The 14,026-nt window shown below is 34.3% G+C and overlaps 3 protein-coding genes across 4 annotated transcripts; 2 read left to right on the top strand and 1 right to left on the bottom strand.

The window, feature by feature from the left end:
• Positions 1 to 887: 887 nt before the first annotated feature.
• ebo (exportin ellipsoid body open) lies at positions 888 to 7,996 on the top strand. Of its 2 annotated transcripts, XM_018543187.1 has the most exons (17): positions 888 to 1,146; positions 1,298 to 1,501; positions 1,914 to 2,105; positions 2,192 to 2,351; positions 3,328 to 3,453; positions 3,547 to 3,584; positions 3,660 to 3,826; positions 3,896 to 4,202; positions 4,364 to 4,456; positions 4,528 to 4,696; positions 4,760 to 4,898; positions 5,001 to 5,359; positions 5,446 to 5,773; positions 6,839 to 7,036; positions 7,105 to 7,383; positions 7,453 to 7,618; positions 7,710 to 7,996. In XM_018543187.1, the coding sequence occupies exons 1-17, from the start codon at positions 1,144 to 1,146 to the stop codon at positions 7,785 to 7,787; spliced, it is 3,006 nt and encodes a 1,001-aa protein (XP_018398689.1). In that variant the 5' UTR covers positions 888 to 1,143; the 3' UTR covers positions 7,788 to 7,996. The 2 variants fall into 2 exon arrangements, with proteins under 2 accessions (XP_018398689.1, XP_018398688.1); XM_018543186.1 differs by having other exon boundaries at positions 3,328 to 3,584.
• Positions 7,997 to 8,196: 200 nt separating this feature from the next.
• Positions 8,197 to 11,904, top strand: Aldh7A1 (aldehyde dehydrogenase 7 family member A1). Its single transcript, XM_018543180.1, has 9 exons — positions 8,197 to 8,532; positions 8,706 to 8,922; positions 10,145 to 10,332; positions 10,408 to 10,607; positions 10,680 to 10,795; positions 10,904 to 11,032; positions 11,090 to 11,199; positions 11,316 to 11,576; positions 11,684 to 11,904. Exons 1-9 carry the CDS (start codon positions 8,374 to 8,376, stop codon positions 11,894 to 11,896), a joined length of 1,593 nt encoding a protein of 530 aa, XP_018398682.1. The 5' UTR covers positions 8,197 to 8,373; the 3' UTR covers positions 11,897 to 11,904.
• Positions 11,905 to 11,906: 2 nt separating this feature from the next.
• Positions 11,907 to 13,624, bottom strand: LOC108776535 (methyltransferase-like protein 5). The gene is given in 5 exon segments (XM_018543181.1): positions 11,907 to 12,225; positions 12,401 to 12,743; positions 12,911 to 13,066; positions 13,243 to 13,364; positions 13,433 to 13,624. Coding segments are annotated over 5 exon segments (945 nt in total). The 5' UTR covers positions 13,461 to 13,624; the 3' UTR covers positions 11,907 to 11,929.
• Positions 13,625 to 14,026: the final 402 nt, after the last annotated feature.

Raw genomic sequence — 14,026 nt, 5'->3', positions numbered from 1 at the left:
ATTTTAAGTATAATTCTGTTTTTAATATATATCTTACCTTGTATGACAAATTAACGTGAAATATTATAAAAATACATTATGTCATAGAACGTCGTCGAAATCACTGTGTCTCGAACACATTATCTGCAAACTTACTCCAATCTAAGATATTAACGTTGTTACGTTAATGTAACGTTATTACATTGTGTGTTACCATAAGTTGGCGCTCATTTTCATTAATTGACTTTCAGCATTTTTTAGAATAAGAATTTTTATCAATGAGTAACTCAATGACAAGTTTGATTATTTCAATTTTTAACAACCACTAATTTTTGAATCAATAATTGCTGGGGTGCTTGTTTTATTTCAGATAATATCAGTATAGGACACGCGAAGATTATCAAAAGAGATTATACTTTCTAATAATGTTTCCGTTACGAAATACAATTTTAATAATTGATGTAATATTGAAAATGACTCAATCGACGTTGAGACGTATGTAAATAATATGTAACCGTCTTTATTATATAATAAAAAAACATAAAGGTTTAAACATATTTAAACCTCTTTGTTACATAACTCGCTCTGGGCCCTTCAACTTTATTTTTGTTATAAAAATACAGTTTTTTGCAACAATTAACTGCAAGTCAATGTGTTACAAAACAATTTAATGTCTTATACGATTTCGATGTTTTATAACTATAATTTTAAGGAATATCATCGAAAGCTGACGATAATACAACTGTATGACATCATAATATAGTGGAATCATGTAAACATATTTTAAGATCATCTAAATTAATCGATAATAGAAATATAATATCATTATATGCAGGAGCATGTCATGTCAGTATATATATATTGGAGTATCTTTTAAGGGATGCCCCAGTCAGGTGATTTAGGTTTCGGTTGCGCAAATATCCGCTGATTGATATCATCCTCGTGCGAAGTACGAACTTACTGCGCACGCGACTGCGCACAGGACACCGTCGAAGCCGTCCAGAAGGTCCAGGACTCCAGGGGCTCCGGACGTCTGGACGCTGGACTAATGATCGAAAAATGACGTCTAACAAGTGAAGATCTAACCTCCCTCGTTTTATATATTTATCAATATATTTACACTGCATTTTTGTGCACATTGCAACACCTCCCACAGAGGCTACCATGGTACATAAAGAGATTCGAGCGATCTCGCTGTATCCGCGATAAAAAAAAATGGCACGCCCGTGTCTTATTTTATCGGGATATCGCGCGGTGCTTGTCAAACGCATGAGAAAAGTGAAGGAGAAATTTGCGAAAAGTGCGCGAACATTTCCAGGACGACGATGCGGCTGCATTGCAGAATCTGGAACAGCTCATGACGGAGTTCTTCTGCCCGGAGACGACGAACGAGAGGAAACGCACGATCGAGCGCAGCTTCCAGGAGTTCGCCGGACAGATCGATTCCTGGAAACCCTGCTTACATTTCTTGTCCTCCACGAACAACCACTATGTCAGCATGTTCGCTCTGTCTACTTTGGAGGTAATTACATGAGCTATTTTGCAAATAAAAACATAAGATGTTTTATAGCAAGATACAGATTATACGGTATATGATTTTTATTTAGTGACATAAGTCAACTCAGGTATTATTCTTTAAATACTTTGTATTTAGTAACACAAGTCAATACAAATGTCATTTTATCTTTCTTGACTCTCAGAGAGTAATAATGATAGAACAACATTTGTATCTACTTGTGTGACTTAATGGGAAGCATTCAGTATAACATAAGTGAATCATTATATCCTTGTTATTTACTAATATTAAACAAATATGAAATGATCTATATATTATTGCATTATATTATATAGTATTGTACTATATATCTTATTAGAAAGCATCAATATTACTCTTTTCGACAATGTGATACTTCTCAGATTTAATTATTTGACAGACGACTATCAGCAGACGATGGCCCATTCTTCCCTGGGAAGATAGAGCTCTTACAAGATCCACTTTGTATACACTATCATTGGAAAGAGATGTTGCATCTTTCGTGAGAAATAAAGTAGTGAAATTGGTAGTGGACATAGCAAGACATGACTGGCCGCATTTCTATCCAGATTTTTACTCTAATATTTTACAGGTTTGTAAATAGAGAATATCTTTCTATATATTTTGAGATATATAATATGAATTTGACTATATACTACTCTGCTTTCTATGAAACAGCTGCTAAGCCATAAACACACAAGACTGTTGGGACTCGTATATTTGAGAACAGCTTCAGAAGAACTGGCCACACCAAGGGAGGATTTACCAATGCACAGAAAAAGCGAACTGTTCAGACTATTAAGTGCACAAGTGCCTCTAACTTTGGATACACTTACAGGTATATTATCAAACAAATATAAGAATCTTTTTACGACCGTATAATTGATAAACAATAATAAGAAGAAAGGAAGCACGAAGCAAAGCCATTAACGGTCAAAGCTAGATCACAATGCTTATTATAATGTGTGAATTTATATATACTGCGTATGTAGTTCACTCTATCGCGTGCCGAAAATTTTTTCAGACTTACAACGCAACTCTAAACGACTACCGCGGTAATATCACTTTAATTAAATTGACAAGCAATCTAACAATTTTAGATGCTTATAGCATCTTATTGGAACTTAATAATATGTTGAAAGACATATATTAAAATGTTAACGAATATTAAAGCAGTCTATCTTGTGAAAAATAAGATTGCGAAGAATATCACAAGTTGGCGTTTCGTCCCGGCTTCCACTACTGGACTCATCAGTAAGGTAATGCAGTGGGAGCTTACCTTAGACGCCTGTGTAAGTTGTTAAATCGAGATTCTATATAAAGAGATATACGCGTATTTCAGCATTTGCGAGAAACTTTGCGAATATCCATAGACCTTTGATGGCGAGTCGACGTAATAATATTCTTCGCAATCATTTATCTAAACTAGTAATAACGTCTATTTTGGCGACGTGTATTTAAAGAAATATAAGAATCTTTTTACGACCATATAATTGATAAATAATAATAAGAAGAAAGGAAGCACGAAGAAAAGCCTAAATTGTTAGATTGCTTATTAATTTAACTAAAATGATATTACCGCGGTAGTCGTTTAGAGTTGCGTTTTAAGTCTGAAAAAATTTTCGGCACGCGATTGAGTGAACTACATACGCAGTATATAAATTCACACATTATAATAAGCATTGCGATGTAGCTTTAACCGTTAATGGCTTTGCTTCGTGCTTCCTTTCTTCTTATTATATTACCAAAGTTGAGAATACCTTACGAATGTATTATGAATAATTTAGTAATTTTCATTCTGTTACTTCTAACAGTTCTTTTGAAAGAAACTACAAAATTGCAAAGTCGTTCTGGAACAGTGACACCACCTCCATCACCTACCAGTGGACAAAGTCTTGCACCTGTACGCGCAGTGCTTGATGTCGAGGGATTAGCAATAGGTACCAGTGAGGTTTGCACAGCTACTCTTGAAGTTCTAGCGCATCTGTTTAGTTGGATAGACGTATCAGGCTGTATTTCTACTAACTTATTAGATGCCATTTTTTCATGTGCCAAGTACCACGATGCAATGGTAAGATTTTACTTCCACGGAAGAATATACGGTAGTAAATTGAGATGAACTACGCATTTGTCAATGTTTTCACAGAATAGCAAACAAATTGAGATGGCCGTTCAAGCTTTAACTACAATCAATGAGCTTTTATATAGACCACTCTGTTCGCCCGACGCAACTGACACATTGTTATTAGAGATATTTCAGAATGGTGTTGGTTTATTCCAGTTAATGGAACGTTTAGATTCGATAGAGGAGAGGTATGCATCAAATATTTTCAAAAAATCTTGACAGATTCTCAATATGCAAAATAAAATTCATTCTTTTAGCTACATGGAAAAAATGACAGAATTTTTACAATTGTTTATAACAAATCACATGAAAAGGATGGAGTCGAGTTCAAAGTTTCCAGTAAATACATTATTGGAAGTACTGTGCCATCATACATTCCAGCAAGCTTCTACTGTAAATGGATATTTGCGTTGTCTAGATGTTTGGACAACTCTTTTGGAAAGCACTCAGTCACGATACTCTGCCGTCGCCTTAGCTCTTGCAGAACGGATCTTACAAAAAATGAGTTTTAAACTGAATGCTCGAGTATTGAGAGATCTTGACACGGAAAGTCTAGATGAAAATGTAAGCTTAATTACAAGTATTATATAAACTCTTACGTAAATCAATAATTATGCCTGTATTATAAATATAATTATTGATATTTGTATATATAATATATAAATATTCACATAATTATGTCTATATTATTTATATCCGTAGAAAATTTCATGGTCTTTTTTCAGGAAGAAACGGAGTGGCAACACTTCCTAAGATGCAATATAGAATGTTTGGCAAAGATTGCTGACATTTCACCTATCCCGATATTTACGCTATTGGTAATTTTTAATTGGTAAAATATATCTATGTCTTTATTATGAAAATATTCGTGATATTGAATATTTTTTAGTACCGTTCGTGGAGAGAAGGATTAATGATTTTTGGTGAATTAGGCGCGGCAGTTGCTAATGGCCAAGTTATTTTATTAAATGATACAGAGGCATCAAATGTGCATGCACATCTGAGAGATCTAGCATCGACTACACAAGCTTTAACTAGGCTATATTCTCTTTTCATCGGTAAGCAATTGAATGATTATCAGTTTTTGATTTTACAAAAAATATTTTTATCTGTGTCAATAGGAGATCAAACAAATATCGATCAAAGCTTAGCAGAGGAAGTTGTGTCACAAACTCTGGAGGCGTGTATGTTTGCAAGAGATAATCAGCTGTATAAAGCGGCGATCCAACCAGCTGCTATCGTAATAGATCTTATAGAAGTGTAAGTTCTTAGCTCTATCTTTTATATGTTTTTATATAAACAATCAATAATATGCCATAACGACGATGTAAATACTTGTTATGTATTGATTTGCGCTATTAGACATTCACAGCTTTTGGCTTCTCTTCAAGCATGGTGTCACTGGATGGCCAGAAGACCAGAGAAGGCTAAGGAAACACTCTGTCAGCGTTGCATCGATTCGTGTATTTGGGCAACGACGTACACTGCGTCCTGTGATCATTCACCTCCTGCAAATCTCATTCACTCTGCCATTCATCTTTTTCAAAGTATCACCGCCATTTTAAAGCCCATATTATGGGACCAACCAACTTTCCGGAATCTAATTTCTATGGGCACGTATCCATACTTGAAATCAGATACGATTAAAGTTTTACGTAGGGCATTAATAAATGGGATTATATTACCACCTGGTGATGCAGCAACAAGGCAAAGGTTGTTGGGTAAGTTATTATTTCATAAACCTTTGCAACTGTTTAATCATCTTTTTCTTTAACAAACATATATAGTATAAATTTTTTGTACTTAGGTACTATGATATTAGCTCTATCAGCGCCTTTGGGTATGCAAGGACAACCAGTGCCTTCTGAATCAACAATTTCGATTACAATAATGCCACTGACTCAACTATTAGAAGATTGTACGTCATCGTCAACGACTATAAAAAAGATGTTGCACTCATGTCTAGAATCAATCATAAACAGGACATTAGAATTATTGTCTTATGTAATAAGATGTCAGAGTATATGTGAATTATTACTTGGCTTTTTACACTCGGCATTTTTAGTATTACAACAACAATTAGGTCCTGAATTTATGCAAAACGCGGTTCAAGGCATGCTACAACTTTATACCAGGTTTGTATAAAATATGATATATGAAAGAGCAAAGAATTATTAAAAATTCTTAAAATAATAATATTATAAATTCAATATTTAAATATTAAATCTTATAGGACCGTATATGTGAGAAACACAACCAATAAAAAATTGCCTTTAACGGTCGAGTTGGATCTAGGTGCTATTATAATTCCGTTTGAATTGATGTATTACATATGTAGTCTTTTAAACCGCGCGTCGAACAATTTTTCGGTCTTGAAACACCACTCTACGAAACTATCGCAATAATATTACGAGTTAAATTATGTAGCAATTTAACAATTTTGATGCTCATAGCATCTTGGATTTTAATAACGTTGAATGACATATTAAAATCTATGATTAACATATTAAAAATCTGTAAATAATTAATTTATATTGCGAAAATTATTACCTCGGTCGAAAGTCGAACCCGAATTTCTTACATTCCGTGCGAGAATAAGGCCTCGATAATCTAACTGGTAGAACGTTCGCACGGAATGTAAGAGATTCGGGTTTGACTCTCGACCGAGGTAATATTTTTCGCAATATAAATTAATTATTTACAGATTTTTAATATGTTAGTCATAGATTTTAATATGTCATTCAACGTTATTAAGATCCAAGATACTATGAGCATCAAAATTGTTAAATTGCTACTTAATTTAACTCGTGATATTATTGCAGTAGTTTCATAGAGTGGCGTTTCAAAACCGAAAAATTGTTCAGCTCGCGGTTTAAAAGACTACATACGTAATACATAAATTCACACGGAATTATAATAGTATCTAAGATCCAGCTCAACCGTTAACGATAATATTAGATTCATTATTCAAGTAACAAAAATATATGTTCGTTAGTTTTATTTTACTAAATACTTTTCATGTAAATTTATTTTATTTTCATTAATGAATTTTTTTCAAGATTAGGATGAAAATAAAATTTTTACTAGCAATAATTAGAAAATTTGTATAGTTTGTTATATAATCTTAAACACAAAATAATTATTTTCTAAGGATTGAAATGTCACGATTTTAACAAAAATATCAATTGTCTCATTCATAGGGAAAATATTTCTGCTGGTCCTGCATTGGACCAATTACTCGAAATTTTAATACTCGTCGTATCAGCACCCAGTAATGCATTTAAAGCATTTGTTCCTTCGGTGACAAATCTATGTTTAGGTCAAGTATGGCCTGCTGTTGGAAACAATCTAAGTGCTCATCCGGATACGACGTTAGTTTTATTGAAACTCTTTCACAGGTAATATATTGGTAGTACACTATCCTATTTTTATTTAAAGATCACAAGTTTTGTGCATTACTTTTTAGTATTCTTATGCACCGGTGGCAGTATTTCTATAATACCTCGGTATTGCGAACTCTTGGACATCCTGAAGAAGATGAACCTGTTGAACACAAAGAAGAATTGGTAGCAATTTTGGAGGCTTTTGGTCAAGCTCTACTTCAATCAGACGTTAATATATTCCGACAGAGCTTACAGAGCCTCGAACAATTAAATATCAGATGGCGACTTTATCAACGGGCTGTATTCAAGGTTCATCTTCTCCAAAGATTTTTGATGGCGTTATTCACAGTTTTATTTCAACAGTGGGTATCGATATGTTATTTTTACTCTGATATATTAATATGTTCACTTATGTCTTGTTTAATTTACAGATCCCACAATCTGTTAGCAGACGAAATAGCTGCGGCTATTCACAGTCTAGCATCTGTTAACATAGGATGGTTCTTTGGCCATTTTTTGCCAACGTTCTTGGCAACTTGTGAAGGCGTAGACGATATGCAGAGAGCCACCTTGTTGGAAAACTTTGATAAATCCACGGTATGTTATCCTTAGTCTATTGATATAAAAACATACTCGTAAGCATAACATGTGCAATGGAATATAAATAATTTATATCTTCTTTTTATAGGATCAACCAACTTTGACTAGATCAGTACTCCAACTTATTTCAGATTTAAGATGTTACCAGCTGTGTAGATCAAGTTAAAGCGCGAATTGCTACACGAAAGGATATTCACAATGAAATTATTTCAAAAGACTTCTACAGTGGCATTTAAATGAAATCAACATTTCCACCGAATTTCTCCTACGAGTGCCTCGAGATACCGATACAAGAGACATTTAACTGTAATGAAACGAAAAAAGACAAACGACAAACCTTTTGTAAAGATTTACCATTCTGTGTATACCACTGCCGCACCATCTTTTTGTGACGTTATAAATGTTATTGCGAATAAAACGTGTTTTTTTATATATCTATAACCGTCTGCTTTTATAAATAGAAAGATTTTCTATTTATATTTACTCTGTTTCAAATTTTACAGAAATATTTGTTTCTAATAAAACATATAAAAGCTAAAAAATGATACGTGCTTTATCACGAAAATTCAAGTTCTTAATAGTACATCTTATTTGTATCATAACAGCTGCGTTTAGATACAGCGCTACAATATTTTTATATTCTTATCACCTTTCTCGCCTCCCTCTCTCTCTCTCGATAAACAGAAACATTCTGATAACCCAAGCAATTTATTGACTTCGCGCTTGGTTAGTCAAGTAACAAGTGACTGACAATGTCACGTTTATTGCTAAGAAAAGGTGGTTGTTATACTTCCCAATTCCAGATGACGAGATACTTAGTAACCGATCCGAAATATGGATTTTTAAAACAATTAGGTATCAATGTCGAAAATCCCGGTCTTTATGACGGGAGATGGGGTGGATCTGGAAAGGTATGTGACATATTAATCTCGTCTTAGATAGTTAATTTTGTCGAGATAAGAGTTGATTACATTATGGAAACCAAAGAGAATCTCAAATAAATTACCTTATAGCATAAAGAAACATTAAGTGATATATAACAAAATAAATAAATACAAATAATTAAATTAATATCGAAATATAGTTGGTAGAATCAATATCGCCGGCGACCGGCAAAGTTATAGCAAAAGTTCGCGAGTCCACACCGCAAGAAGCAAGCAATGCTATAACAGAAGCACGTAAAGCATGGCCACAATGGGCATCCATACCGATGCCAGCCAGGGGAGATATCATACGGGAAATTGGAGACGAGCTCAGAAGACATTTGGAGCCGTTGGGACGCTTGGTATCCTTAGAAATGGGTAACTTACCGTTTCAGTGAGGATTAAAATTTTCTCATTAGCCTGATTATTCTTGTTATTAAAATTTTACTTGCTGTAACAGCCTGTAATTCTAGTAATAGTCCAGGAAAATTAGAGTTTTTCTGCGGAAAAGTTAGCAGCTAGCTAAATTTTGCATGGACTTTTATTTCGTCGTACTAAAAAATGTCTCAAAAGTTTCTATCGATGTGACCCCTGCTTAAAATTTTGTAAAAGGTCAAAGGTTAAAAAAAAAGTTTTACGCGAATATTTCGAAATCTATTAGTTTTACGGCGAAAATAGTTATTATGATATTTGTAGATCAAGAAATTCTCTACAAAAAATGTCCTATACATTTTTTTCATAGGAACAACCATTTTTATGTGTTACGGCTTCGAAGTTTGAAGAGTCATACTCCTGAGAGGTAATGCGCTCCTTTTCGTACCACCTCAGAGATAGAGAACTAGGCACGTTTTTTTTTTTAATATAGTTTCCTCTGTAGGCCTAATTCACAATATTTTTTTTAAGAAAAAATAAAAAATAAATTAATTTTTTCTTCTTCTTTATCTTCTTCAAAGTTAAATATTGAATCAATCGCTGTAGTTTCTAAATCAGTTTCTTCGATCGGACGGACTGGATTACTGTCATAATAGCATGGTTTAAAGCAATACAGCGCATTTTAATTTAAGTTGTTCCAATTTATTTTTTTATTTTTTAATATTGTTTTCAATAAATAAATTAAGCTTTCAGGAATCTCATCGTTGATGTCATCAAACATTTAATTCGTAGGAGAATAATAATCATTATTAATGGCCATCGAATATCCTTGCAAATAATTGCTGCAGCTGCTTCTAAAATTCTAAGACGTTCGTCTTTTTCATTATTCAATCTATTTTCTACGAAAAAAACTTATAGGATCTTTTTTGTAGAGAATTTCCTGATCTACAAATATCATAATAATTATTATTTACTGTAGAACCAATAGATTTCGAGATATCCATTGATTTTTACCTTTGATCCTCCATAAAATTTTAAGCAAGGGTCACATCGATGGAGATTTTTGGGACATTATTTAGAAAGACGAAATAAAGGTCCATGCAAAAATTCAGCTACTAATTTTTCCGCAGATTTGTCACATTTTCATCTAATTTTCCTGAACTATAAATCGAAATATCTATGCTGCATAGATTTGTTTGTAATTAACGCAAAATACATGATATCGTAGGTAAGATATTGCCGGAAGGCATAGGCGAGGTTCAGGAATTTATCGACATATGCGATTATGCGGTCGGTTTGTCACGAACATTATCTGGCAGCATATTCCCGTCGGAGAGAAAGAACCATGCACTATTGGAGAAGTGGAATCCTTTGGGCGTAATCGGCGTTATCTCCGCATTTAATTTTCCTATAGCAGTAAATATAATTCCCAGAGATTCTAGTGATCATGCTACTTAAGGCTCACAATTTACTAATTTATTGCCTTTTAAGGTATACGGCTGGAACAGCGCTATTGCTATGGTCTGTGGTAACACCGTCGTCTGGAAAGAAGCATCGAGCACACCTTTGATAGCCATCGCAACGACAAAGATAATCGCAAGCGTCTTGGAGCGTAATGGTATCCCAGGTTCCGTTGCATCTTTGATTACGGGTGGACCAGATGTCGGAGAGACTCTGGTGAACGACAAACGGTCAGTTCCGATCTAGATTCACTATATTATTATGTATATCATAGTGAACAGACTAATAACAATTGTCATTAGGGTACCTCTCGTTTCGTTCACTGGAAGCACAAACGTAGGAAGACAAGTCGCTCTCAAGATTCAGCAAAGATTTGGAAGATCTCTGCTGGAGCTTGGTGGTAACAACGCATTAATTGGTACGTGTCTTCTTAAAATATTAATTGATTGACTCCTTCAATTCCGCATAACGTTGCCTATACCATGGATAACGTATTTGTAATCGTTTCTCCTTTAATTGTTGACAGTCGCACAGGATGCCGATTTAGAAATGGCAGTGAGAGCAGCGGTCTTTTCATGCGTTGGAACAGCTGGACAAAGATGTACGACCACCAGAAGATTAATATTGCATAAGAAGATAAAGGACGAATTTCTAGGTAGGTGTAAATACAGATGAAAAAAATGTTTAGTTATCATTGCACAGAAATTTTTAGGGAAATTAAAAACGGCATACAAAAGCATAATAGAACGAGTCGGAGATCCATTAGATGATGGTGTGCTATACGGACCGTTGCACAATCAGCCAGCAGTTGACGCATATAAAGTATGTGCATCAATTATCTTTTAAATAAAATAGAACGAAAATTTATCCTTTCCTTTTAGTATGTATGGAAGAAAGAATCTTTTCGACTAATTCACACACAATACTCTTCACTGCAGGCAGCAATTCAGAAAGCTGTAGAAGCCGGTGGCACGATAGAATTCGGTGGTAAACAAATACAGCGACCCGGTTTCTATGTGGAGCCAACGATCATCTCGGGTTTACCAGTCGGAGCTGAGATAGTGCAGCAGGAAACTTTCGCTCCAATCGTTTACATCTTAGAAGTAAACTCTCTGGAGGAGGCTATCGATTTTAACAATGGCGTTGAGCAAGGATTGAGCAGTAGTCTCTTTACTAAAAGTATTGGGAACGTATTTCAGGTGAATGTGTAAAAACTAACATGACAAATGCGTTATAATACCTTGTGTAAGTTAATTTACACAGCGTAATCGAATATATTACTTATCGAATTCCATTTGTCATACAGTGGATTGGCCCTCATGGATCAGATTGCGGAATAGTCAATGTCAACATCGGTACCAGCGGTGCCGAGATAGGCGGCGCGTTCGGTGGTGAAAAGGCCACGGGCGGAGGCCGCGAGAGCGGAAGCGATGCGTGGAAATATTACATGCGACGTGCCACTGTTACAATCAATTACGGAAACGAGCTACCTCTGGCTCAGGGCATCAAGTTTGAATAAATTAAGCAGGCGTGTTTAAAAAAAAGAAACGAATTAACGCTTTAATTCAAATCGTATAAAATCCACCTGAATATCAACGGACGCTTTTTTATGGAATTTGTAAGCCCTCGGTAGATCGTATCTGAGTTCGGCTATCACTGTCCCTCTCGCGCCGAGTTGCGTCGCTTTCGATAGAACATAATCTCGTGTGCTGCTTTTGTGTAGTGAGTAAACCACATTGGACGAAAGTCTGATTGCCATTTCCAGGAATTTCATGTCAATACCGGGATTGTTTTTAGTGCCAAAAGGTGGATTCATTATAACAGTATCAAAGTATTTTTCAAATTTTCCTGTAACATGAAATAATACATATTGTGTATTTGTATATTTGTAATAAATAAAAGATATTTATATTATGTCACAAAGTGTTAATTTTAGTAAATGTATATACTTATTGTAGCTTGTTGTCAATGTGTATATTTACTAAAGTTAATACTTTGACTATACATGCATACATATACATACCTGGTAAATATTGCAGTACATCACACTGTATAACTTCGACAAAGAGTTCTATGTCACTGCAATTTTTGTATTGTATGTCAACGGCCTCAGAATCTATTTCAAATCCAACTACATATTCAGCACCAAGCATCTTGGCACCTAACGACAATATACCACATCCGGAACCTAGATCAGCCACGTTTTTACCTTCTATGTCATCAAACTGCGTTTGTGCGGTGTACAACAAATGTGAAGCGATATGCGCACTAGTGGCATACTGCTCGAGTGTGACTTTTGGATTTTCGAACACATCCAGTTGCTGTAAATATTCCTCTAATTGACAAAGTCGAAGTCGAGCCATCATCTAATTAAAGATTGTGATTTTTCCACGACTGTGACTCCTTGTTACAACAAATATTTATACAAAAAGATATTCTAATTCCTTGATATATAAGTTTCTCATTAATATTGTTGGCATATAGTCTTTAGTATTATTTGTCTATACACATTCATACATTCAGAAGAGGTGACTCATTTATTATCAAACCTAGGGAGAACCGGTAATATTAGATTCCCAAAGGAAGAGTCCTGTGTAACAAAATAACCAAACGAAGCTGCGTGTGCATTATGCAATGCTGCTCTTGCTGACGCACTCATTGCTACTCCATCATTAGATTGTGTTGCAGCCTATAAAAAAAATTATGTACATCCAAAGGCCTGTTCTTTATAGCTAAACTTACAGTGATTCTTTTTTTTATCTCCATGATAAAAACAAAAAATGATATAGGGAATTTAGCTAAAGAAAAAAAAAATAAAAAACGAAGGAACATTTTTTTTAATTATTAATGCTAAAGAATATTTACTATATTTGATACAGAGCCAGTCGACGAGACTCCCAACGTGTTTAAGGTTGGTGCAACTCCTTGTTTCAGAAGCATCTGTTTCTTCAGCTGCAGCTCCTCTAAAATCTTTCTATTTTGCAATTCTATAAATAAAAGCATAAAGTGAGAAATATGAAAAATGTCAAATATAAAGTATTTAATTTAGAATTACCTCTTGCGTTCGGTTGTGAAAAAGCCATCAAATTTACATAAATAATTCAATAATATTTGAAGCAACGATATGCGATTGTTCGTATATTTTCATTAAACTTAACCTACGCGGGAGACCTGAGATTTGTCAGGCATAAAGACCTATAATGATTATAGGACTTTAGTCAGGCAGTCACATTGCAATTGATCACCGTCGACGCACCGATCAGATTATAAAGATCAACATTTTTATTGAAGTTTGCATCTTTGTTGAAATTTAAAAGAAACCGCGAATATTTATTAATTTTATTAATTAGTTTTATAGACACGTACATATATTTAAAATTCAATAATATTTTTATTTAAAATTATATCATTTTACTATTATCGACCGAATTTGATTATATCAATTGTCGATAATGTCAGTGTTCTGCAATTACCTCCGCATCTTCGGGGTTTAATTTTTTTGTAAGAAATAAATTTGCTCAGGGTTGATGGTTTTTTTATAATATCTCAAAATAAAAAAGCAAACGGTTGTCAGGTCTATTATTTTCTACAAAAAAAACTACACAACCGTCTACTATTGTTCTCGAATTTGTCGCAAGACGACGCCAGT

Source organism: Cyphomyrmex costatus, unplaced genomic scaffold, assembly GCF_001594065.2.
Source record: "Cyphomyrmex costatus isolate MS0001 unplaced genomic scaffold, Ccosl1.0 scaffold361, whole genome shotgun sequence".
Taxonomy (NCBI): domain Eukaryota; kingdom Metazoa; phylum Arthropoda; class Insecta; order Hymenoptera; family Formicidae; genus Cyphomyrmex; species Cyphomyrmex costatus.
This window is presented reverse-complemented; position numbering and strand designations above follow the sequence as displayed.

Coding starts and splice junctions, on each gene's coding strand:
- ebo (XM_018543186.1), top strand. Junction 4,203..4,363: donor CGGAAAGTCTAGATGAAAAT/GTAAGCTTAATT, acceptor GTCTTTTTTCAG/GAAGAAACGGAGTGGCAACA. Junction 7,384..7,452: donor TTCACAGTTTTATTTCAACA/GTGGGTATCGAT, acceptor TTTAATTTACAG/ATCCCACAATCTGTTAGCAG.
- Aldh7A1 (XM_018543180.1), top strand. CDS start 8,374: ATGTCACGTTTATTGCTAAGAAAAGGTGGTTGTTATACTTCCCAATTC. Junction 10,608..10,679: donor ACTCTGGTGAACGACAAACG/GTCAGTTCCGAT, acceptor AATTGTCATTAG/GGTACCTCTCGTTTCGTTCA. Junction 11,577..11,683: donor GTATTGGGAACGTATTTCAG/GTGAATGTGTAA, acceptor TTTGTCATACAG/TGGATTGGCCCTCATGGATC.